This window comes from Apteryx mantelli, chromosome 5 (genome assembly GCF_036417845.1).
Source record: "Apteryx mantelli isolate bAptMan1 chromosome 5, bAptMan1.hap1, whole genome shotgun sequence".
Classification (NCBI taxonomy): domain Eukaryota; kingdom Metazoa; phylum Chordata; class Aves; order Apterygiformes; family Apterygidae; genus Apteryx; species Apteryx mantelli.
The window spans coordinates 22900641-22927742 of NC_089982.1; the positions used below are offsets into that span (position 1 = coordinate 22900641).

The 27102-nt window shown below is 39.6% G+C and overlaps 1 protein-coding gene across 7 annotated transcripts in view; it reads right to left on the minus strand.

Moving 5' to 3' along the window:
- LOC106492019 (bifunctional heparan sulfate N-deacetylase/N-sulfotransferase 4) overlaps positions 1–27102 on the minus strand; it is a 114492-nt gene that overhangs the window by 55606 nt on the left and 31784 nt on the right. For all 7 annotated transcript variants that reach the window (XM_067297636.1, XM_067297637.1, XM_067297641.1 and 4 more), the window contains 2 exons: positions 12788–12875; positions 7612–7766 (listed from right to left, as the gene is read on the minus strand). In XM_067297636.1, coding sequence (XP_067153737.1) covers positions 7612–7766; positions 12788–12875 — 243 coding nt within the window. The remainder of the gene's footprint in view (positions 1–7611; positions 7767–12787; positions 12876–27102) is intronic.

Consider the following 27102-nt stretch of genomic DNA (forward strand, 5'->3'; position numbering starts at 1 on the left):
TGTCAGCTACCCTGGCACTATAACTCTCCCCTTCCCCCGTCTTTCTTAGTTTAAAGCCCTCCTTCCAGGCTGGCCAACTTGTTGGCAAAGACATGCGTGCCCTGCTTAGTGAGGCGGATCCCATCTCTCCCCAGCAGTGGTTGATCTTCAAACAGGGTCCCATGCTCGTAGAAACCAAAACCCTGTTGCCAACACCAGCAGCGCAGCCAGTCGTTAACTTGGAAAGTCCGTCTCCTCCTCCTCTCATCCATCCCCCTCACTGGCAGGATTGAGGAGAAGATGACCTGGGCTCCCAGACCCTTGACCACCATCCCCAGAGCTCTGAAATCCTGCTTGATGGTCTCCAGTTTGCCCTTGGTGTCATTAGCGCCCACATGGAAGAGCAGCAGTGGGTAATAGTCCGAAGCATGGACAAGCTTAATCATATTCCACCATCAAAGAGGAAATCAATATAAAAACATTGCTATAAAAAGAATTAGTATTATGCATTGTTATAATAAGAAATACAAAACTAACCAAAAGACTGGTATGCGAGTACTTTCTTTAAAGTAAACCTGGACTTTTACATGCAGCTTTGGAAATTGTCTAGGAGTCCCTGTTTATTCACTGGAGTTCACCTCTCGGTAACTTGGCACCTGGCTCCGTGTTGCTGGAAGTCCAAGGCAGCAGAAGAGAAACGTAGCTGTGTTATTTCCTCGTCACACGGCTACGGAAGCTGCTGTGTCTTTATCTATTCTTTCCTGGTAGGTTCAGCTGTGTGAGACAAGATTTCTTTGCATTTATATAGATAACACGAATATTTGGGGGGTAAAATAAGCAAAGGCTTGGAGGATGCTATCTATAGCCAGTGATTAATCTGTACAAAGCATTCAGAGAACAGTTACACAGCCTCAGAAGAAAATGGAGATCAGGTTTCAGGATCTACCTTTCTCCCCATGTACTGATACTTTAACAGATTTTAAGTTAGCAAAGGGGATGAATACCTGCTCCTACTTTGCAAACTGCATAGTGACTGTTGTCCCAGCTTCTTGATGGGAGCCTGGTGTGCAGAGGCAGTGCCCATGAGAGTCAGAGGGTGCTTTTAGAGCAGATTGCCCCAGCCATCCCTATACTTCTACTGGCGTGTACTTTTACTGAAGGAAGCTCTGAAAGGCGGAAGCAATCTGTGGAAGCTGCTTCTCTCTCAATTATCAGCTTTGTTTAAGCAATGAAGACTTGCTTGGAACTCCTAACCTCTTTCGACCTTCCTATTTGTACAGAAATGAGCCTTGACACAAACATACTGGCCATGAGTCGGCATGTGCTGTGTGTACGTATTCTGCATTTGCATTTACAAAAAAATCTCTGCAAAAGAACGACAACCGTGCAGAACAAGCACTGCTTTCCAGTGATAGGCATATTCTTAAAGAAAGTAAGTTTGCATTCCTGCAGCAATTTTTCTGTGAGCAGATGTTGGAAACTTGAATAAAAACTGGAGTGTTTGAAAACTGGCTATTTATATTAGCAGGATGTTGTCTGACAGAAAAACCCGGTTTTTGTTCAAACCAAATATTATATGTCCTCCTTAAAACAACACAAGAAAGGAAATTAAACAAAAATGAAATCCAACTGTGTTATAACACAACTGGTGTTCCAGATTTTTAAAGATCACTGATTTGTTTTACAGAAACATCTAGAACTGGCCATTATCACAGAAAGGATAAATAATGCAACCTTTTATTTAGTAAATCTTACATCTACAGTAGGTCTTTTCACACAGTCAGCTAAACTGCAGGACTCCCTGTGATGTAAAGATTCAATTAGATGAAAAAGTTAACACTGTAGCTGCAGATAAGTTTGCTAAACTTCTTTACTTTGCACAGAAGGTGATAGAGTAAACATACTACTAGATTATATTTTATTATGTCTATTTAATATACTTAGTAAGATTTCTTTTTATCTGGTAAATGAATTTGCCACTTTTGCTCATCAGCACCCACAAAAATGCTGTATTCTTTCCTTTACAGACACTTTTTTTTGTTCATGAGGTGTACGTTTCTGGATAGTTTTTGTTGAGTAGATATGTCAGACTTAATTACTTTTAGTTCAATTTTAAATTTTTTAAAGCTTGTTTAAAAACTCGCTAGCTTGACGAGATGATTCAGCAAATGAAAGAGGTGATTATCATCAGGAGATAGGGTTTACAGTATGTAAAGTTAATGTTTTTTAGTTTTTTGGAAGAGAATGTTGGGTCTGAGTGACCGCAGCTATTATAAATTATCTGCAGGTGATAGCATGCAGGAGCACTACCTGTAAGAGTACAGAAACGAACATGCAGCTTGTTGTTGTTTTACATAATGGAACAACATGCCACACAAACATAATTTGTTATCTGGGATTGTCACAAGGTTAAGCCACGTGAATTTACCAGACCAAAACTCAGTTCCTCGTTTTACCCCATTTTTTCCTTTTTTTTAATGAAGTGTGGGGAATCTTCTATTCTGTTTGTAACTTCTTTCATCTGTTTTTCATCTATGTTGAATGCTTCCTTGCCATGTGGCTGTGCAATATGCAAAGTAGAGGGTATAAAGGCTCTTGAAGAACTGGATTCTCTGGTATCAGTGTTAAATACAGAATTGGCAGTAGTACAGAAAAAGCTGGCTTTTCACCAGTTTTACATACAGTCTCCCAGATACCACCACGACTCCAGTCTTAAGCCTGCTTCTCGCTGCAGCAGTATAACTGGAGAGGCAGCGAAGCTTGGCGAGATACTGGGTCTGTTTAACATTAACTTCTGGGGAGATGACATGAAGAAAGGCAGCCTGGCCCTGAGGAAACCACACAGGACTAGGGATAAAGCAGACCCTGCAGGAGCTTGTGATACAAACCACTGCTGAGAGTGAAGACTCTCTGCAGCTGGGCTTCCCAAGCATGCTCCTTCAAGGGACAAAGAGCACTAATGAAGAGGGACTGTTCAGGAAGAACCTCAAGTTAGGTGGAATAAATCTCATCCTGTCTGTGCAGGAGAATGTTGTTATCCTACACACACAGAGCGCTTACAGAACATTTTTAGTGGCAGTCTCTAATGGGCATCTCTCCTTCCCCACCTTAACTACGGATGTTAGTAATGGGACAAATTAGACTGTTTTTTCATCGCATGTGGACATTGTGCATTTGATATGCGGTCACTGGCATTCATATTTTTGGTATTTAATTGGTATATTAAAAGCTCATGGTTTCTTTGTGGTTTGGGCAGTTGAAAAGTTCGAAGTGCTAATGTGAATCTCTAGCTGCCTTATACACAGGAAATGGAAAACTGAGCATTACTAGAGAGGGGGCCTGAATCGATTGGTTTTGTATATGTATTTTTCTCACTTCTGCTTGTCAGATAATAGCTGCCTTTTTACTGCCAATGATAATTTTTGCCGTATCTCTACTGTTCTTTGTTCACGTGTGCTAACAAATAAGCAAAGAAGATAATCACTGAGCAAATAGCTCGAGGGACAAAAAGAGCAATAGGCTTTGGATTGAATATATTCTATTTGTGTCAGATGGGGATGCACAAGAGGGGAGAAAGGCCATCTCATGATCAAGGTATGGCGGTGAAAGTCAGCAGAACTCGGTTTGTTTTGTTTTTGGAAAATGTACCGGAGACTTGTGCTTGCACAATTTGTTTACCTCTTTGTATATCACTTACATTGTCTATAAACAAGGATAATACTTCAGACACTATCAATTTGCAAAGCTTAATCCTAGGCTTAATCCACCAGTGTCTTTAAAGCATTTTGAGATTCTCAGATAAAAATGCAAAAAATATGATTATGTCAAATCAAACTGATAATCAAAATAAATGTCTTTTTCCTTTTCCTTAATCGGGATGTGAAACATACCATTTATGAATGGTATTTTATTTACATAAATAACAAGACATTAGGATAGCAAACTTTTGGATAGTCAGTAAGTCACTTAACTGGAGTTAAACTCTGATACTTGTTTTTGGAAGTGTTTAATAGTTTAGACTTTCTAATATAAATGTACACTGCTGAGCAGCAAATAGGGAAGAAGACAAGTCTAGAGGAAAGAACAATGACCTCTGTGAGGAAGAGAAAAATGCAAGTACGAATACGGTGTGTGAAGTAACAGGGAAGAGCGGAAGGCTTTGCACAGTCTCCCCCGAGCAGCAGCCAAATTTCGCCTATGACAGACGATAGCAATGCCGGGTAGGTCGTGTTAATGCCTCGTGTTAATGCAGTCACGTCCTCTGGTTATTACTGCTAATTATCATAGCACCTTCTGCCACTGCCACACTGCCCTCGGAAGCTGGGGATACTGTGAGCACTTGGGAGGCGATTCGGCAGCAAGGGCTGCAGAAATAGGCTGCTGAGAGTGGCATCGCTCAGGTACGCGGGGGCGAGGATTTTGTTAGGCAAACCTTCCTGCCATATCCAGAGCAACAAAGTGTGAAACATGTCAGAACATCTTTCTTTTGCAACCAGGCATTGCACAGCAGAAATGATAAATGCCTTAGTGACACATTCAAAACAAACAAACAAACAAACAAACAAAAAAACCCTGGAGTGCTCTTATTAAAGGCTGTCCCCTTATTCACAAGCAGCTCACATGTAAGGGAATCCTTTAAAGACTGTTGAATTAACTAAGTCCCAGACCCACAGAGGTATGCAGCTATCTACACTGAATTCAAGGCAATTAGATACATAATTAGGAGTTAGTTGTATGTATACAAAATAGTGCAGGTATCTAATGGATTTATACATGTATTTTGTGATACACCTGTTTGAGGTGGGCTGTAGTTGTTACCCCCCACTTGATAGAGCCATATCAATACAAAACAGAATGAGGTATTGTAAACCAGTCCCCAGTTGTAACACCTGTACTTCTTGCCTGCGTTCAGCAGACTCTACATCTAAGCTCCTGCAAGCAGATGATTATGCATACAGTGTAAATACAAGTGCCAATAAAAGTCATGCTTACATATGTTTATAGTTCCATGCTATAATACCTATGAAATCTTTTATGTTTCAGATGCACTGACTTGTGTTTATTAAGCTTGACTTTAATCCACAGTACTCAAAAGAGAAGAACATTCTTATTATGAAATTTTTTCCCCAGTGAACAATTTTACTCCTGAGCCTGATACACTCTCTTGAGTGGAGAATTTGCTGCTCTCATCTCAGTAACCAACTGTAAAGTCTGGGTTTCCAGTCAGTGTCATCTGTGTACTGAAGGAGAGGTAGTGGTTTGACACTTTATTCTGATTTATTAGAGTTTTCTCTATGCAAGACACAAAAAGTAAGTGTCACATTAGCTTTTTTCAAAAAAGATAATGCCAGGAGGAGCTAACAGGTCTCAGTGAACAGAAATTTTGTTGCTGTTTTGGGGATGTTAAAGCAATCTTCACTGGTCTTCTCAGGTATAATGATCTCCTCTCCCATCTTGAAGACCCCATTACCTTCTTATCCATATTTAAAGAATGAACAAGGAAGTACCACATTACACAAAGAATGAATGGGATTATACTTCCAAACAGTTATTGCAACTTTCCTTGCACAAACTGCCAAGTGTTGCCTCTACTTGCAGTTGAGGTGGAGAGATACGGTCAGTAAATGGGAAACGCAAGAGAAAATAGCACCAAAATACAAGCAGTGTCCCCCTGATTATAATACTGAATAATCTAATCTGCTTGATGTCACACATGTATTGTCCTGGATGTCTATGTTAAATTTGGATCCATACTGTGAAGTAAAAGAATAATGAAAAGGGTTTTTCTTTAACTTTGACAGAGTTATAAAAGCGGGGTTGTGGAGCGGGGAGTTCCTTTCCCCCAAAAGACATGATGTAGGGAAAGAGACAGCAGGCGAGGAGGATACAAGACTGCTCCGAAGTCATGGCTGGGACCTTTCTGTTAGGTATCAGAAAGGCTGTCATATCAAAAAGATAAATTTCTCCCACAGAGAGGATTTCATAGGAAGCCTTTTGAAAATAAATGTTCTCGTAAGTAAATTGTACAGCTAGTATAGATTCAAGGTTAAGAGGTCAGTACAACCCCTGTCCAAATGTTAGCAGGAAATAAAACTATAATAACATCAGCCTTTCGCTGACATCAGCTCCTTATTTATAGGCACCCTGCGGAGTCTCTATCATTCAGTGAAAGTGATTATAGAGAGATGGCTTTATCTTGCTATAGTTGAAGCTGCAAACAGATTCTATTACAGGCCCCATTTTTAGGCTACATTACAGCTTTTTCCCCTAAAGGTGGTTTGATCCAAGAGATGTCATGCTTGCTGAAAATACTATGATAATTTTCCCCATAGGCTTAAAGATGAACGGGCTTTTTTTTTTTTTTTTTGAGATACAGATTATTTTAAAATTACTCTGGTGTTTAAAATCTCAGCTATATTGAACACTCATTTGGGTCTATTGGGCCTTTCTTTGAAGCAGCTTGCCCAGTTATGCAAAAGTCAAGAATAAGCCATGGCAGGAATAAAGGCTGACAGTAAAGCAGAACTGCGGAGGTGGAAAAATCACCTAAAATGGCTCTGTACTAATATGCTACCAAACAGGAAACTGGAAGGCAGCAAGTCTGGAAAGAAGAGTAAACAGTTAAGCTGTTTTTAATGAATTTGCTTTAGAGGTTGTTAGGAAAATATTTTCATAAACAAGGGAAAAAATTCCTTTCAACTGCTTGTTCAGCCATCTGCCTCTGGTAGTTTCTGTGAGCACCTCTGCTCCCACCAGGGCTGGGGAGCAGAGGAGGACCTGATCTTTCAGAGCTAAAGAGCTGAGTAGTTTTGTGCTCCCTGAGGAGCAAAGTCTCACCATGACACTCTACTCTCCTGAGTGGCATTGGTTGCTCGGCATTTCTGTGCTTCGCCATGGACCACATAGTGTCTTTTCCAAAGAGAGCACTTATAGACTTCACTTTTCTTTGCCGTGCTGAGTAACCAAGTAGAATTACTCTGAGTGGGCTCGAAATGGCTTTCAATATTACTTTAGAGTGCAAGTATGCTGAGCTTTATGCAATGCTAGAAGGATAGCTCTTGTAAATTAACAATACAAAAAAGCAAAAATTAAACATTATCAATAAATATCAGCTAGGTTAGCTATCAGGTCTTCTTAAAAAAGCATTGTGAAACCCGGTAGCTTTGCTTCTCATTTACCTCATTAGCTTCAAGAGTTTTCTTACAAAACCTACGCAGCACTTAGGTTTCACTGAAACATTCTCCATTGCCTTTGAAGATGTTTGAACTGGACTTTGGGAAGCTGATAACCTTTTTATAATCGCTTTCCTAAAGCTCAAAAGGTCAGCTGACATCTGCCAGAGACTTCATTACTTCTGGTCCCTATGGTCTCTCAAGGCTGACTGGGTGAAAGGCTGCTTCCTGGCTGGGAAGTCTGTGTCAGTGAAAAAGGCTGTGACAAAATTCAGTCCAAGTTCAAGGAGGGAGTCACAAAAAGCCCTTTTAGGGCTGAATTTTCAATCTTAGCTTCTTATTATTTGCATGATAGCTGTATAAATATATACATAAAAGTAGCTTGGAAAGCAGAGATATATGCAAAAGTGTCCTTATGAACCTTTTGGACATCATACACCTTCTGGTAGCTCTTACTCACCAGTGCAAATTCTTTGTTGAGGACCATCTGCTCCACCAGGGATGACTCGTTGTGGAAGAGGTGAGGCTGCATGTGACTCCACATATGGGGAAACCACCAAAACTCATCTACTGACTTCAACAACAGGTCATCACCTTTGTCTTCCTCTTCGGTGCCTGCAAGAGAGAAAAAAATAAATAAATAAAAATAACAGTAACAAGTAAAAAACCAAGAGGCTGCCACAAAACCTAATGTCCTTGGCTTCATTCTGTCTCACTGCTGAAGACAGGCCCTAGCACATTGCCAAGGAAATGATATTGTGAATGGCAGATGCCTCTTTTTTTCTGTTCCTGGTGTGGTATTAATAGACAGTGATTCTAGCAAGGATAAGTTTTCAAGGGCTGACTGCTGTGCTGTGTAATACGCCAGGCGTATTTAGAAGTTGAGGCTGCCCCATGAAGGTGGAGGCTGGATGGACTCGCATCCACCTGATTTGGTATTTCAGGATACTGCACAGTGCTAGCTGGCCAGGGTGGCCAAAACCAGCACTCACTTGGAGCTACATTAGCTTCATCAAATTGAAATCTGATAATTTCTGCTAAAGTGTAAAGAAAGTTTGCAGTAGTTTCAAAGTTTATCTGCTGAAAAAAAAGGAACTGTAATGGCAATGGGGTTTTTAAATGTCATGTTTCCTATGGTTCAGTATTCCATTTTTGCCAAGTTTACTCTTTAAGTAAAAAGAATAAAAATACCTGTGTTAGTGAGCAGTATTTGCTTCAGGCAGAAGCAAGCAAGAAGTGGTTACAACAAAGAAAGTCTTCCATCTGAGAAATAATGCAATGCTACTTCCAACATCTGCAGACATATGTCTCCAGTGCTTTTTTAAATAGGAAAGGCAAAGTTACATTTCAATAACTTCATGCTCAAATTACTGAACAACATTCAGTTTATTGGCAGCATTCCTTCTCGTTTCTTCATCATTTCAATTTAAGTACTTTTATTTAGCTTCAGTCAAAGAAATATTTGTCAAAATCTGTCTACTGATGCAAACACAGATAGCTTTCTTTTTACAAGCCTTTCAATGTTTTGCAAAGCTCCCTGGAAGAAAATGCTCTGTGGACATCACTGTTTACTTCTGTGGTATGAAGCAGGAACATGTAGATGTGGCTGTTCAGCGCATGCACTTCAGCTCTTTATTTTTGTTTTTCATTTCTGCAGTGTTTTGAAGAATGCTACTGCACAGTGAGAGCGTTACTTTGAAACTTTCTCATAGCGCCATCAAATCAATTTACTCCCTGTTCGTAGCACTCTACAAGCTGTAAGAAAGCATGCAGTTGCCTCTGCTGGTAGGAGCACCTCTGGAGAAATAATACAACCTCATTTGCTAGGTATTTTGTTGCTGAAAAGAAGTGATGGCAGTTCTTTCACATGATGGAGCAGAAATTTTCATAAATTTCTATGTATGGATCTGGTGAATGGCCATTCTCTTGTTTATTGGGGCAGGTGGTACACATGCACCCACCCGGGCGAGCGTATGTGCAAGGGAAACGTGATCAGAGAAGGAGAGAAACTTAATGTGGGTTTTCAAAACAGGGCAGGAGGGAAAGGGGTAGGAAACTGGGGAGCCAGTGAAGATCCCACTGGTAGCCCAAAGGTAGAAAACTGAAGATAGGAATGAAAAGAAAAAAGTGGGTAGTTGAAATTTATATGGAACTATGATCATCTGAGGTGAGATTTAGGTCACAGTATAATTTAGTGCCTTATTAATGTTTGAAGTAGAGTATGATTTTTGAAAGAGCTTCATTATTAAAAATATATTTTAATCACATTTTTTCTGCTAATTTCTTTGTACATTTAGATAAAATTCATCAAGCTGAACTTTTTTTTTAATTATAACAAAGATTAAATAAGAGAAAGCACTTTCCAGTTTAGACAAACACGAGCTCATAATGGCAGAGCTGGAACAGAAATGTTTCAAGTTTAAAACTTGTCGTTGTTACTTTTGAGGATAACTTTCTTTACGAACCTCTGAAAAGAAATTCATTTTGATTCTATAAATTCTGAAGTAAAGGTACTTAAAAAAGAAACAACTAATGTAAAGTTTCAATAGACCATTTGATGGATGCTTATATCTTTTAAATATTTTTGCCCAAAACCTTATTCAGAGTATTGGAGGCAAACCAAGGAATTTTGAAGTTTTCATTTCTTGAGCAGTCAACATTATCTATGTGACTTTCTATCTTCATTTTAATGTGAAATCTGAAAAATATAGTAGACCTATAATCAGAGGTGAGCATATAACTACTTTGAGACGCAGTGTGCACTTTGCACAGGCAGGTAATTATTCAAAGTTTGTTTACACATAATAAATAATCCCACACTTTAAAACCAGAACTATAACTTAGGTGTCTCTTTTGAGCTCAAAACTCAAACTAATTTTGAAGTTTATTATTGATAATCTCAGAAGTTTTAATTGCAGATCCTGAGAATGTCTTAATTTATATAGCCACATCATAAACAAACAGAAAATAAGTGCTAAAACTAATAGACACTAGTAAGTTTTTGCTAACATCCTTCATCTACAGTATATAGTATAGCAGTGCTATAAAAAGGAATGGTGGCGGCATTAAGAAAACAAGTAGTGAGGCTGATATGTCCGCTATTATAATTGCATGTAGACATACCAACAAAAATTGGTATTTGTAGTACAGGTGTCAGCAACATCTTTTGATGAAAATGTCTGTTTAATCTGCCAACTCATTCCCATGGTGAACTCCCCTCTTGTAGTTTGAAAATGATCCAAGTTTTGGAAAGGAGAGCAAAATTGTGCATTAAGGAAGTCAATAAGGCACAGCAGTTTCAGAGTGCTAATAAAATACGTTGAATATCTGATACTAAAAGCCTCTCTGGGTAAACAAGCCACATTTACAGTAATTAAAGAATACCTTTCCAAGTTTTACTTATAATGAGTCAATAAAGTGTATATTGCATGGAGAATACTTTGAAAGGTTTCCACTAAGCTGATATGACAAAACACTACCACCAACCTGTAAATGAAGTGCTTGCTTAAAAACTCAGATGCATCACTGAGTACAGACTGCAGCAGGTCCCTTAATGGAAGCAATGACATGCTTCAACTCATTAAGTAGTTTTGTGCTATTTTTGTAAGCCTTGAGAGCCTTAGGAGAACAGGCATACACACATTCTCCTGTTTTACCTCCCTGCAGCAGCTGCAAATCTGAAATTGGTCACAGTCGTATCATGTGGGTGAGGAAACCTGTAGACTGGATAGGAACTGACTTTGTCATTAAGGAAACTGGGTGGCATATGGAGGCTATTGGGATCGACAAAGAGGAGTTGGGGGTCTGATTTTGTAGAAAGCTGTATGTTTTGTGCCAGCCACTACTCAGTACATTACAGAATTTATAATTATCTCTTTCCACACCTCCTTCGCTCCCTGAATTATCTTTCTCTGAGGTGGACATTGCAATGACTGATGCCAGCTTTACTCTGCAGATGGTCACAGTAAAGCAGCATCCTACCTTTAGAGTAGCTAAGAGCCTTGGGCTGTTTTTGTTTGTTTTGCTATATTACATATATGTCCAATTAATCTCCACAAGAAATAACTATACAGGCAGGTCAAGATAAAGTGAGCAGAATGCTGAAGGTCTTTCTCCTGAGTTGCTCTCTAATCACAGGTCTGCCACTGGCTTGTTATATGACTTCAGGCAAATAATTCCATCTCTCTGTACCTCATTTTTCTCAGACTCTACAGCCTACATCTTTAGTCTGTAAGGTTTTCTGGGCAGCAGCTGTTTCACATTATGTGCTTGCTCAAGGGGGAAACAGCCTGGACTTAAGCGGTGGTGTTTAAGAGCAACAGTGATACACACAAACACATAATTTTGGTGGCCTTTTCTCTGCTCATCCTTCAAATACCTTCTCATCTCCCAGGCTCTTACGTACTCTCCTAACTGGTGGTGAAATGGTAATGTAAAAGCTGGGTAAGATCACCTGCTCGGTGATCCAATAATGGCAATGAAAAGCGATGTAATACTATATGCCTGCACCAAGAGATGGATAATCTTCATTTGCCTGCTTTACCCTACCTACTTTGCTGCCCAGTACAGATAGAGGTATCACTCCTAGCTTTTATATTTCTCCTCTCAAATTTTTGCTGCTTTAATGCCTCCTCGTCTCCTCCAAATAAGCTTCTCGGCTTGCTTTCTTAGCACCCCTCGAGCAGTGGGTCCCGCTGGGGAGGGCTGAGCGGGTTGAAGGTGAGGTTTCTGGAGGTGGTCTTCAGCGGTGAGAAGGGTGCAGAGTTTGGAAAGGAGAAGGACAGCAGACACCTCCATTGCAGTGAGTTGCTAAATAAGTCTTTTCTTGCCTTAGCAGTACTAGGCAGGTCAGCAGCAGCAGAGGGAAGCAGGAGTGGAGATGCAGCAGAAGTGTGAGGAAGAAGGGGAGGAAGGAGAAAATAGAAGGGGCATTCACTGTGCTGGGGAGAAATGGAGCAAAAGAGAGAAGGGAGCCTGCAGGAGGAGATGTAAAAGCGCCTGATACTCCAGAAAAACACAGTGTGTGTGTGTGGAGCTTATTACTGCATGCAGTAACTAAGGAGCATGACTTCAATATTCATTTAATTGAAATTTCTTTTCATCCTGTTTTCCTTTTTCTCAGTATAAGAATGCACTTATAAATTGCATAATTCTCCATTTATCATCCCTCCCAACTCACAGACCACTGACAGAGGTTATCTTTATAATTATAGCAAAATCTTGTGCATCCTATTCAAATACTTCTGCCTATTTAGAGGTTGAGACATGATTTTTCAGTTTTATATTTCATCATACCTATGATATTGGCAAAACCTTAGTGTATCTTCTGCACTGTCCTGCCTTTTGCAAATTACAGAGTTCTTGGCAACTAATTTGCTTCGTTCATGTCCCTAAGATTTACTACTATATGTCTTTCAGAAAAGCACCGAAAACATAAACATACAGCCTCATTCGTAACCTACCATTGCCCCAGTGGACAGCAAATTAGACCCTGAATGCCTAAAATAGTGGAGCACATATTTCCCATTGCTCCACTGAGCCAAAATGTCATTTAAAGAGGGCACATTTAAAGTTAGGTTTAAAATCCTATTACCTATTTAACTGTGGCTACCTGAGAGCATGAAGTTCCTTCTTACCTGTGTGGTAAAATTTTCCTGAAAATCCAAGGTTGAAGGTAAAATTTGCAACCTGAGTGCGCAGTAAATTTTGAGTCTCTAGTAAAGCCTGAAATAAATAAGAAATTAACATGCATTTAGAAAAATAAATATAAAGTTTTGGAATGCCTCATTTTAAAAATTATGTCATACTGAGGAGATACAAAAAGAAGATTCTGTTAAATGTTTCACATTTTATTTTGGGGCTTTTTTTTTTTTTTAGACTGTTACTACAAGCATTATTTGAGCCTTCAGAATTTGATGGTCTAGCAATGCTGTTAATAGTACTTAAGTACCAAACTATGTGACAGTTTCATAGTTTGGACCAAGAGCCTATGCATTACTTGCATGATCTATGGCAGGACTTTAATCCAGCTATTTGGGGCAGCAAAATGCTAAATCACTAAGTCACTCATATTGTGGGTTATCAATGAAGCTTAATAAAATGTTTTAAAACTCAAAATAAAATAAGACTATTAGTTTGTATCCATATGTGGAGGCTTTGGGATTTACTTACCTGCAGAAACATTTTAAATTGTGTCTCAATACCAAATTCAGGCTTAAGCATGAATGAAACAAACTCCCATTTTGACCTATGGTAAAAGTAATGTCCATTTTCTCATGTCTGCAGTTAAACCCTTGTTTATTCTTTCTCCTCCAAGGAAAAGAAAAGACCAATCTAAACGAAACGGAGGAAAAGGATATTGCTTATACAAGAAATGGGTGTAGACTTGTGTTACCTATCCAGTTTGTTTCACAAACATATTTCCAACTTGTCCCAAATAGACCACCAGCAAAAGAGAAAAGCTAGTGGATCAGTCTCCATGAGCTATCTAGATTCACTGTTAAGACTTTAACTCTTCACTGCTCCTAAAGATAATCCTCTCTACACAGACATCTGTCCGCTTTGAACCATCAACCCATGTAATGCTGGACATGCTACATATGCAATATGGATAGTGCATTTATCCCCTTCTTGGTCCAGGCAATGCTGAATGGTTTATAAGTTCTGTTTTCATCAATCTTCCACGTCTCCATTATGTGGCTCTTGCAAACTTTTCCCATTATCTATTAATAACATTTCTATTGATCAAATATACATGTTCTTCCACAGTTCAAAGACAAAATGAACACAGTGGTTTACTTATAGCCCAACTCCAGCTAATGTTTCCTTTCATTTGTTAAGATTACATTTGGTATGGTCATTAGTAATATCACTTAACATTACAGGAAAATGGCATCACCTTTTTACTTAACCCACTGATCTAAATTTTTCAAAATGTGAAATAGCTGTGACCATAAACCAAAAATACAGTCAGTCCATTGTAAATAATGAAACAGGTGGAGTTTAAGAAATTGAGATATGAATGATACGCAATCCTATTCCACAGTGGAGCCAAATAAAACAGGTCAGTTTCTGTGGTGTCACTATTTGTCATATTTTCCTTTGCACTGCAGTGAGTTTGGAGGCGCTGGCAGCTACTGTCAGCGTTTGCAGGAGGCCATTCACTTTTCAGAGTTACTGACCACACGCTAATTACAACACATATTTGGAAGCCACGTGCATTTGAGCACAAGGCTCTCCTGAAGCTTCATTTGCTAGCAGTCATCTTCTAAAGAGGCATCATGTGAGTGCTAGGCAGCTTGGGGATGTAATATAAGAGGTTGTCAGAAAGTGTGCATCTGCCTTCATTTTTTTATTATAAACATTTATTAGGCTTTAAGGAAGACAAATACATTGCTTTAAGGAAGGCAAATACATTGCTAAAGGAAAGGAATAATGCAATCTAATGGCAGTGAATCACATGCTTTAGAATTGAATACTAAGATAGCGGTATGGTTTCCAGCCTATCTTGTCAGACATTTAATAAGTTGATTATTTCACTTCTCTGACTTTTTCACATGTGGCACTATATTTACATACTACATAACTAAATATTCACTAAAACATAAAACCTTGGAGATCAACATGACTGTCAGCTAAGACATTGAGGAAAATCCCCAGCAGACATAAATTGGCATTAAATTGAAACCATTAAAGTCATCAGCTTAGAGTCTGAGTCATTATATTTTAAAACATAATTTTCCAAGTTATAGAGCATTTTATGTATGTTGAAAAAGACTGATGGGCTGAGCAAAATCAACTCAATTTTTGTTTGAGGAAAGAACACTTTGAGAAATTATTATCACCTAACATATAGTATGAGAAACAAACATCGTTATATCACTGTTTTTTTTCCAGTTTCCCTCACGCTCACATCTCACTTAAGATCACAAAACCGGGGGGGATAGCAAGAAACATTCCATCCCAGTGAGGTCTCATTAAAACACAGAGCAAGGATTAAGATGTAAATCCTATAACCTGCAGCATGTCATGCATTTTTCTCTGTCTAAAGGGCAAATCCGTCACTCAAACTGGATTTGGCTCAGTCCTGAAGACTCGTTTTTACTGCAATTTCCATATATGCATATTAACTTTAGTAATATGCTGCTAAAATTCATTTTATGACTTCAATTAATTTTAATACTAAAAGGATATTGTCAAATAAGTGAGTCTAAACATCTTATCACTGCTTGCCTGTATGTAGAGAGGAGATAATATTGTCCACAACCTTAATTAAAAAAAAAAAAAAGTAGGTGATTAGGATCTGCTTTCCCTATTTTTAATAAATTTATATTCAGACAAAATTGCTGCTGACTCATACTGCCTTCACTGGTAATTTTACACAGTAAATAGGGGGAACTTTGTTGTCTCCTGTAGATACTGACCTTAATAGCGCACAGCATGGAAATGTGTCATGGCAGGAAAAGAGCAGGCGACTTCCGTCGTTCCTCTTTCACCCGCACGGGTTGGTGAATCCCTGCTTGTTTTTAACTCGGGAGTGAGTATGCCTGCAAACCCTGCTGCTTGGGCAGAAATGCATTCCTCCGGCCCCCTGACTCCTCAGCATTGCTGGGGGATTTGGGGGCGTGGGAACAGAGGACCTGCTCTTTTCCCCGGGATCCTGTGCTAGAAACCTTCTGGGCCTTAGGCAGCCTTCCCACGGGGCAGAAGATTTTTATTTTACTCCACCCATCCCGTTTGCGTGCTGACCCCTGCTGACTGCTGCCACCGGGGGACCATTGCTCTCTGCTCTGTCTTTTCCTTAGGGTCTGGGGGTTGACTTTTTTTTCTTCAGCTCAAAGCAGCCATAAGTGGAGGAAAGCTATTTGCATGTGAAAATACAATTAGAATTTGCCATTGAATATGTAGAAATGTTTTAAACCAATAGCTGGAATTTACCATTGTTTTAATTTTGGACGGTTAAATATATCACACTAAATAATTATCATTTTCCAAGAAAAGAACCATGGAGCACATCTGCATATGGTCAAACAGGCATGTCTCAGTGCCAAGCAAAGCAAATTGTTTTTTTTAAAGGTAATCCAAGTTGTTCTTTCAAATAAAAATTGCCTGGAATCTCTCAAAATTCATGGGTTTCATTTTATTAATTCAATCTTTGCTTTGTCAATGAGGTTCTCTCTATGACAACCACAAGATGCAGTTTCTCCTTTATATTGCATTTACATTCAGCAGTATTTTACAGTAATCCATATAATTAGATTTGAAGTTGCCATGTCTTTATTCTTAATAATTGGTGCATCTATTAAGCAGAAGTGATATTTTCTTACAATGTCCTCATTAATTATAACTGTATCCTTCATTTACATAATAAACTTTTTGGGGTAATTTCTGCAGTAACATTTCATGGCTAATAGGAAGCAATTTGCTTTCCTTTATTAAGTACATTAAAACTTCATGCCCCAGACATCACTGACTGTAAACATTTGATTCTGCTCAAATTTAATGCACCAAGGCATTTTGCTCTGCCATATTAGGTTTATTTATGTGCTGTGTTCTGGATTGTTAGCTGCTAATGAGACTTCAGCTCTTATTGCTCTAAGGCCTGAACACTAACCTCATTTTAATGAGTTCATTATTTGCTGCCTTCTGAATGGAAGACAACAAATTTTCCTTTTAATTAAAGGTCAAAACACCTCTGGCTAAGGAAAGTGAAGAGGTTATCAAATCCTTAGAGAAGTTAAAAGAATGACTTTTTTCTGATTTTTGAAGCCAAGCATGGGCAGGCCAGTCTGGAGGAAGAAGGTGTTTCTCTGGGGACTGAAACTCCAGATCTAAGCTAAATGATAACAACAGTAAAACATGGTAGCTAGTTTCCCAAGACATTGTAAAAAGCAAAAGTCAGACAAAGCAATTAAAGAGGCTTTACTCCTAACTCAAAGGTCTGTGTCGATCAATACTACTGCTAGAGCATGAGCCCTTGTTTGCATGTGCAACGATTTATAGGGTGCAGAGGACAGATGCCAGATTAATTGAGCCAACAAAAACTAATCTCATATTTCTTACTGGGGAAAGTGAGGCATATGTGATCAATATTGCAGGCTGTTTTTAGTGACACAGAGGTGTATGCAACTGCGTGAGTACGTGTGTGCACGTAAGGGCGAGTGCTGAACCCTTTCTATGAAAACACGTGGTGGAAACTTCAGGCAAACTAAAGAAAAGGGATGGGAAGTAGTATGTGGATTCTTGTCTGTTGTACAGCATTTAATATTTGGTCACCATTTTAAAGACAGGCTAACTAAGGTCAGTTTATGAACCTCTCATTTGAGAAGCTGTTTGATCATAGATAATAGCATTAGAGATAGAAGAAGTATTTGTGAAAGACAGCACTAGTGTCTGTGAGAACAACTCATTATTTTTCGAGGAAAATTCTAGCATTTTGAAAACATAATCACCATCATTTAGAATGAAAACTGAAATTCTCAGGATGTCCTGATAAAAACTCTAAAAAATTACTTCTGCAAAACTGAACTTGCAGACATTTCCGGAATCTTTCTCTTCCCAGAAGTTGCTGAACATGCTTGAGAGTACCACAAGTAGTCTAGGATGTTCACAAGTTTTGCAGGGCTCAGCATTACCCCACCATGGGGCCTGAAGCCCTCTGGTTTCATTCTAGGTCTTCAGGTCTCCTGGGCTCCTGGTTATATATTTGGCCTTCCAGACATGGTACTGTGAATGTGAATTTGGGGAAATGGCAAAAGCTGAAGACCTTAGATACTGGAGGCTGCCATCTCCATGGCAGGAGCCAAGACACCCAGGGGTCTCCCTCCCGTGGGGCTCTTGCCAGGCAGAGCTGCCCAAGGAAAAGAGATTCCAGATTACCAAATAGCCCATCCATGAGGACTGCATGATGTGGAGGACTGACAAGAAAGGATATAGTTATTCACATGGTTTGGAAAGAGATGAAGGGAAAGAGGGGAAGTCGGGTATTTTTGCTTTTCAGTGTATCTATAATTTGCTGTCATCCTGAATTATTTTATTTCCACAGTTTATCATTCCAGGAATTGCTTCTGATGCGGCAGGATGTGCCAGTGTCTGGCGTCTCAGGGCTACATGGCCAAGGTTGTGTTGTCCCATCACCATCTGAGGGATGTGACTGAGAATTTTGTCAAAAATATACTAACTTTCCACTACTCAAAATCATCATTCATTTGGGAGTGGATCCTAGTGCTGGGTAGTGATTCCACTGCTGCATTTTTTTCTTCCTTTCAAATATAAGTTTTTGTGTATGTATGTGTGTGTGTGCATAAAATGCATGCATGCTCTCTCTATATACACATTGCTGTTCATTTGTATATACAGTACATACATGCAACTATATAAAAACAGATATTAATTTACAGTAAATTTTCCTATATATAATGTATATACACTGCTTAATAAACAGGAGTTTTGACTGGAACAGATTGCCCAGAGAGGCTGTGGAATCTCTGTCCTTTGAGATATTAAAAACAGACCTGGACACTGTGCAACCTGAACTAACTTTGAAGTTACCTCTGCTTTGAGCAGGGACTTAGACTAGACTACCTCCAGAAACCATTTCCAGCCTCAATTATTCTAAGATTTGATGAAGTTTTGCCCTGTAATTTTCACTTCAAGACAGTTTTCTAAGGCCTCTGTTGTGCTTGCTTGATTAATACCAACAAGTCTTTTTATGTATTTATTTATTGTTGTTCCTTTACATCTGTACTTGATGTTTTTGCAGTTATATAGCCTTGAGGTTCATTCCCAAGCTGTGGTCTGTGCAGCAATTTGCTGGTGGTCTGTGGAAAGTTGGATGACCACATAGTATCAGTTTTGCTTTTGATTTCCCACTGTAAATTTTTAGAAAAAAAGCTAAAAATACATTCAGCAATGTTTCTTTCCAGTATAAGCAGCTGTTGTCAGGATGTGACTTTCAATTGCCTCCTCCTGCTCTATTTCTCTCCCTGAATTCTATGCTAAGGAAAAATCTGACCATGCCTTATGTAGTCTTCAAAGCCATAGTAATCTTCATAGGACCATTATGAAACAGTTAACCACAGTTATCCCTATAAAGCTAATATGAAGTAGTTAGCCACTATTTTCTTGATAGGAAAATTGAAGTTAAAAATTGAATGACTGACCTAGCATCATTGGAAGGGTCACTGAGAGATCACGACTTGGGCTGCAGCCTTCTGTTTGGACCACAAATATGTGTTATAAGGGGGACAATCTAATCAGCTGCCTCTGCCCTTCTTAAAACATGATCCAGTGGTGAATTCATAACCCCAGTGAAGCTGAGTCATTGATTTCTGTATGGTGAGGTTTTCAGCTCACTTCACATGATTATAAAACAATTTTAATAGAAAATTTATTAATAATGTAGTGTAGAGATTATAAAGAATTTACATTATTGACTTGCTGGCTAGATTTTGAAAGGTGTTTAGGGGTTAAAGTTACAGTCAGGTCCTTAATGGAATCTTTAAAATCACTCGTACTATTTATCCTAAGCCAACAATGATTTGAAGAGCTGTTAACCAGGCCCTAGATCAATTGCCAGGTGTTGACCTTCACAGATTTACATTCCCTCTTATGACATTTTTCATATAATACATTATACAAATGATGCAAGTCCAAGCACTGGCTGCAGACCGCTTGCCACAGCCAGCTGGGCCAGTAATGGTTCAGCCATTGCCCTAAGTTAGTAAGATGTGACTTTACTTGTTTTTTGTATTTATTTCTGTGAAGTACTATGCTAATCTATAATGCTACATAAATAATTAATAGGAAGGTCTCTGACGATACTGAGCACAGCCAGCTCTGTCTGCAGATCTATTTTCTATTATAGAGCTATTACTTGAGTCTGTTCAGCAATTCCCTTGAGTTAGTCATCTTAGTGTGAGGTCTGAGAGGATATGGGGCTTTATTTGAAGGAAGAAAAAAGTCATGTTTTGAGCTCATATGTAATATGTTTATTGCAAACAGAAGAGTTTATTTTTCCTTTATGAGCAGAATACACAGTTTATCAGGTCTACCTCTGCTGCTATTTCGTAACTCCCTCCTAAAGTCAGAAAACTGTCAGCAGTCTAAATGCATACAATTCAGCACAGAGAGATGCATCTGTTCCAGTAAAGGTTTAACTAGGTTCAGCTGAGTGAGATGAGCAATACTGCACCAAATTTACCAGCTACTCAAGACTAACTGGCTAATAGCATTACTTCAGAGTTCAGGAAGTGGCTTTTGGTTAAGTACTATAGAAGGGATGATGCTATGACAGTGGCATGATACTCTGACAGTGAGAGGGTACTTTGGCCAGCTGCACACCCATGCATGCAGCAAATAGCCACTGCAATTCTCTTTCTTTATTTTGAAGATGGGAATTCACAGTCAAGGATCTTGCACTTGTTAGAAGATCTAGCAGCAAAAAGCTCAAATGAAGAGCAAGGGGACAGTCTACCTAACAGGGCAAAAAATATAAATACAAAATAAGCAGCACTGATGTGAAGCAAGGTTTTATTTTAACCAGGGCCACATCAAAGAGTCGATGCAACCCTTCTGAATAATCAGCTGTAGCTCACTGGGGAAGACGGGAAGGCACTGGACATGGAGCTGAGCAGCCGTGGACCTGCCTGCGGGGCTGTCGGAGCAGGGACATGGCTGCAGCAGTCAGCTGCCGACAATGATTGCTGCTCTGTGTCGCCGTTATCTGCAGAAAAAGATTTATGGCCTATGGGAAATCACTGAGGGTCTTTAATATAAATCACTTCCACTCTGAAGGATTTTTTAGGGATACTAACTAGCTCTACTGGCAAATCTTGGAGGGGGTAAAAGCAGCATGTGCCCAAACCATGGTGGCAGGACAGGGTTGCTGCATGGCCCTAGCCCTGCCACAGGACGAGCCCCCATGCTCTGCAGGGCCCATACATCAGTGACAGAGTCACCTGTTGCACTTTTAGCAGTGCAGTAAAGGTTTTTAGAGCTTACTTCTTATCTCTTCTGATTTTTCAGAAGCTTAAGCATTTTCAGCATAGGAGATTTCTCAAGGAAGCGCTATTCAGGCTTGGAATCAGGAAAAGGTGTTCTGCCAGCTAAAAAGTGAGGATTTTTGGTTCAGTCTTTAAAACAAACGTGATCTGGAAAGCTTAATCTAATTTAAATTGTTCTCCCATCTTCTCCCAGCCCATCCGCTCTCTAAAAGAAAAAACATGGAAAGTATTTTGCTCTCTGAACAAGACTGCAAGCCAGGTACACATTCCTTGCAAAGGCACGGCCTCTGCTGCCTTGTTTGTAATGTGGCAGCAATATCAACATTGGCAACATCACAGCTACATGTTTATCATGTGAACCAGATTTTAACAGCTGGGTTAATAGTTCAGCTTTCTTGGAAGGAACTGAAGAACCTACATAAGGTCCATCAATATTTCCTCCTCCTGTTGTTGCAGACCACACTGGAAAATATAATGCTGAAATGTCAGATTTTCCAACTATAACTCTTTTCTCATCTGTTCAGCTGCAACAGGGTCGTTGCCTTTGAGCAGCACCAGTAAAGGCAGCTCTTCAGAGATACTAGCCAGAAAAATGGGTTCAGCTTACAGATTTCTGTGCTGTTCCTTCCCCTCTCAGAGTTAAGGGCCTGCATGACTCGTGCTTGGATCCACATCTGAATTTGGTCCCACACTCTACTTTTGGGTTTGAGTTGATGCCAGATCTCAGTGGTGGGATACTGCCCTGTTGCTAACCTGCTTTCTTCTGCCCATAGTCTACAGCAAATGCAGTCTTCCTCCCTGTGCGAGAGGCAGCCAGCATGGCCATGCTGTATGTGGGGCAGCGCACGGCTCTCGCTCCCAGGACCCATGTTCCCAGCCCTTCAGCGGGGACGAAGGTTGTTTCTCTTTGCAGTCTGGTGGTTGTGTTGGCTGCTGCCTACGGAGCACCAGCTACAGCCTTGCACTGTTTTCTGCTGTTCCTTACCCATTTCAGAGACTGTATGCTCTCCAGAGAGTAAAAATCCCCAGCTCCAATACTCCCTTCAACTACAGACCAGTGTAAAAGTCATGCAAAGGAAAGAGAAGATATTTCCCCGTACCGACTCTGCACAAGGCAGGCAGAGTTTGTCCATCTGTAATTCTGTTTGAATGCTAGCATGAGAACAGCCAGCAACACAGAGACAGAACCACGGTCTAGCTTTGATCAATCACAGCAGATTTAAAAATAAATAAATATCGAACAGGAAACAATCTCAAAGCTTTAAACGGACAACATCAGGATTAAAATAGTATGCTAATCAAAAATCCATGTGCAACGATCTCTATTGTAGCAAATTTTATTGGTGTCAGTCACTGTGCTGCATGTCACTAATAGTAAAATGCAGAGACTGATATTTATGATTTCCTTTTGTGTAACGCTTAGGAGATGCCAAAAAAGATCAAGATGTCCCCTTCTTTGGCACAATACAAATACATAGCAAAGGTAAAATAACATTAACAACTGTATTTTCTGTTAGGTATATATGTTATCTTTCTTTCACTTGTTTCTTAGCTGTTCAGAATTGCAAAGAAAATTATTGAGGGTGGGCAATCAGTTGTTACAAATTATTTAAGAGCTGGACTAACGGAAGCCACCTTATCTGCCTTTTTAAATTTCTGCATTTGGATGTACTAAGGTTTAATCAGGAAATCATTTACTGGGGTAACCTTGTCATAAAAACAAAAATCCCTTAAAATTCTCATCATAGACATTTATCTCAAGATTCTGAACTCCTACCAACACTCTCAAAATTATACTTTAAATTTACTGCTTAAAATCTAACTGATGTAGATGCTTTGTGGCAGTATTAAGATTTTTTTAACACACTCTCAATCATAAAAGAAAGGTTGGAACAGAGGTGATGTATTCAAAATTCAGGTCTGTCCTTCAGTTTGCAGAATGGGCGTGTTTGTGCTGTGATAGATATAACCAGTGGCTTCCATGAGGATGCCTCCCTACGTTTAAATCAAGGGCTTCCAAAACTTTCTGACTGGAAAGGGGTAACAAGGAAACCAGAGCAGTTACTCTGTCTCTGGTCCTGTTCTTGTTGTCAGTGGTGAAAAATGGGGGTGTCAGAAATACCTAAATGAAGAAGGACAGAGTAGAATCATGGCTCTCTTGGGCACTTTTTGTCTGTGAACAGATATTTTTGAAATCATATTCTCAGCATGCAGACTCCTGCAATTTCATTGTCTTTCTCATCATTAGGTGCTGCTTTTCCTTATAAACCCTTCTGATGAGAACAGGAATCCCAGTATTCGGCCTCAGATCATTCACACTGATCTTTCACATCTTTTCTAGCACCTATCCGGGAGGCGTCTCTGCAGTCTGTTATTTCTTGCCCTTTGAAAGTCTGCACATTCCCACCCTCCCTGTAAAAATCAGAAACCAGGTGGCCTAGACCAATGGCTTATGGTGCCCAAGCTATGAATGCCCAAGCTGCTACGGATGGGATAAACCCTGACAGTGTGCTGAGGTGCTCCCATGGGCTTTGGAGATAGGTGAGAGAAAGAAGATGGGCAGCAAGAGTTTTCCCTTCCCAGTCTGATCTTGCCCATCTATTTCACTGTGCCGTATTTTGGTGAAGGGGAAGGTAGATTCCTAAACAGGTTTAAAAAAAACAAAAACAAAAAAAAGTCACTCTTATTTGTACTTTAAGAAAGTGTATGCCTTGCAGCATATTTGTACTGTAAATAAGAGTATGCCTTGCAGCAGAGGGATAAAATCTTCTTCTGGCATTCTTTGTGGACAAAGTAATGCCTTAAAGTTTGGCAAGGGGTGTCTTTAAACGTGGTGGTGTATTTCTCCGAAGAATTACAAATAATATAACCATGTCGCATAAAGTCTCCTTTGCATTTCTTTCTAGTGATCTCATAATGCCTGTATTTTACAGAAACTTCAAATTATAGTTAATCAACATGTTAGTTTTATAGTTCCCCTTTTATCTGCAATTGATTGCAATTAGACATCTGGCTGCAGACTGTAGAGCGTGTAACTGTGCTAGAGCTGGAGTCCCTCAAATTGAGTAGACTCACACACATTCGTGCCAACACAGCATTTTGCTTTGTCCTCTAACAAAAGGCAAACTCGCTAAGAAACTCTTATCACCCAGCTTCCCCGGCAGTGTGGTGGAGCTTCCCGTATTTTAGCTGGTCATTCTGAGAACTGCAGCTCTCAAAGACTTGGCCATTAAAGATGTACTTTGAATAGCACTGGACTTGTCGCCCTTTCCAGCTTTTCAGACGTGTGATACTTCACTAGTGGAGCTTAATGTTTTTGACCCTTCTTCCTTCTCCATAATGCCGTCTTGCATTGTGCAGGCAGCTCACTGGGGTGTTTTGATTGTGTTTGTTAACTGTTTGGGGGTTTCTGTAAAACAGAAAGGAAGTGCAAGGGAAATGGTCTCAGTTCACACCGTGCTCATGTCTTTTGCCAGAGTTCAGGCTCTTCCTGCCACCCCCATGTCTTAGTGGTTTCAAGTTGGAGTAGAGGGAAATAAAGCGTGTTTTTCCTTTGTGAGTGGGTTCCAAATCCCTCCAGCCCAGAAAATCCTGCTGCTTAAATACCATTGCTTTCTTATCCTTCCCAGTGCTTGAAGAGCGTAGGAAGCTGTCCAGAGAAGGACACCTGAAGATCCAAAGCAAAATGGCAACATCCATAGTAAGTTTTGTTCATCTTCCTTTTCTCTCTCAAACTCCGTTAATGTTTTTATTCTATTTAATTCTCTCAAACGGTAACATCAAAGGCCATATGTTTTCCAATAAAATCTAGCCAGATCACCAAATGAGGCTGATAAACTTAAAATGAACCATTTCAATGGTTTCAGTAGGATACTTCATCATAAAATCAAATTGTTTTAGGTAAATGTGAGAACAAATCTCTATGAGCTGAGAGCCAGAGGAAACGCCTCAGACTGCAGATGTATGGTTAAAGAGTATTATCAGACCTTTCCAAAATGTAGGAAAAGTGTACCCAGAGCAAATCTGAAGTACTGCACTTCCTCAGATCAGTCTGGATTGGAGATCTGGAAAAAGCCCTGCTTTTATTAAGATATTAAAGCAGTATCAAGTATTTGGCCAAAAGTATTAAGAACTCTCTTAACACTTCTAGTGACTGCCAGGGAAGAAAACTTCTGATAGCAGTGAGCTCTTCAATCTGACAGACAAAAATAAAGGGAGATCCAGGGGCGGCAGATAGGTCCAGGCTTCCTCTGCAGGTAGCGATAGATGACATTTGATGCACAAATTACTGGATGAAACTCTGCGCCCTGTGTTATTTAGGATGTCACACCAAACTATCCTAACGGTCCCCTCTGGCCTTCCTAGCCTAGCATTATGTCAGTGCTTGCAGAAAGCCAGCTGCGCTGGGAGCACAGCAGGCCTCTGCGGTGGCTCGTGGGTGCCGTGTGGGGCCTCCAGCTGGGGAGGTCCTCATGCCCGACCCTGGCGGTGGGAGGTCTCCTCTCAAAATCCTGCCGCTGGAGTGAAAAGAGGATTTGGATGAATTTCCGAGCGTCTAATGGAGCTCTCCCCTTTCTAGATGCTGCTAAATCATTTTTGACAGGGATGACTTATCCCCAGGGCTCCTAAAACTGCTTCTGACAAGCAACCTTTTTTGCTACTGGAATGCATTGAGCTTCTCCAAGTGTCACGCTTCTTCAAAATATTTCCTGTTAGAAAGGCATGCTCGGGCTCTGTTCAGGCTCTCTGTCCCTGCTTTTCTGGATTACACAGGAAGAACGCTGTGCTATGCCATAAATACACAAAGTGAATTATTTGGAGCAAAGAGTAAACACTTCTAGCAAGTGTTTTTTAATCAGAGTGTGTTTATTGATGTTTTTTACTATGCAAGTTTTCTTGTTATTGGAAGAGGTCTATATTTGGATGATAAAATAATTTTGGAATTTCTTATTCTTTTCCCCAACTTACTGTTTGTGTGAGTACTTACACTCATGGTATCAGAGCCTTTCATAGGTAATATTTTTTTGGGTCAAAGCTTCAGACCACACCCTAGAAGAAGGAAATGTCGTTCAAGCACAATAACATCTAAAGAAAATAATATAGTGAAAATCAGTGCTACTAAGATTTGTGATCCTTTCATAAATCTTACAATATTTGATATTTTTGTTTTTTATATTCTCACATATATGAGAATATCAGCTGTCAATCTTTATGATGAATAAAGTTTCTAGCACTTACAAACAGCAAAGAAAGCTCACTAGAACATTATACACCTTCACAGTATTACCTCAGAAACTAAAGGACAAGTTGTTTTATGTTAAAATTTTTCCTATTTTAAAGCCATTCTCATGCATTGAGGTGGCAAGCTAAAAGTGACATTACTGAGACAGTCAACTTTTAAAGCTAGTTGCTTTAATCACTATAGGTAGTACTTTTCTCTCTACATATTCTCATTGTAAGCTGCGCAGCTATTTGTCATGTAAAATACGAATCCATGTAACTTAGGATCATTAAACAGAGAAAAATATGTTCAACAAAATATCTACCTTTTAATTATACATGTTACACTAAATTTCTACCCACTTTTGAAGTGAGAGGTTCTATTATTCTCCTAGCTGTGGGGGAGTGCCATAATTTTATTTTATATGGAAACAGCTGTTTAAAAATCGTAAATAGCGAATTGTTCTGATAGCTTCTACTTGGCTAATGCTCTGCTACCCAAATGGGATTATTTGGCAAGGGTTATTTCAATTCTGAAAAGAATTTGAAACTGTAAGATGAGAAACAATACCAGAGCTTAAAGATATGTGATACTTTTCTACTGTGGAAAGTCTTCCTTATTCCTTGAGCTCTTCTATGGACTCTATATCCTCCCTTCTTTGCCCCCTCTCTCCTCTTTCAGGGTTTAGCATGCCCCAAATCTTTGCTGTTTGGGGGCTGCAACACCA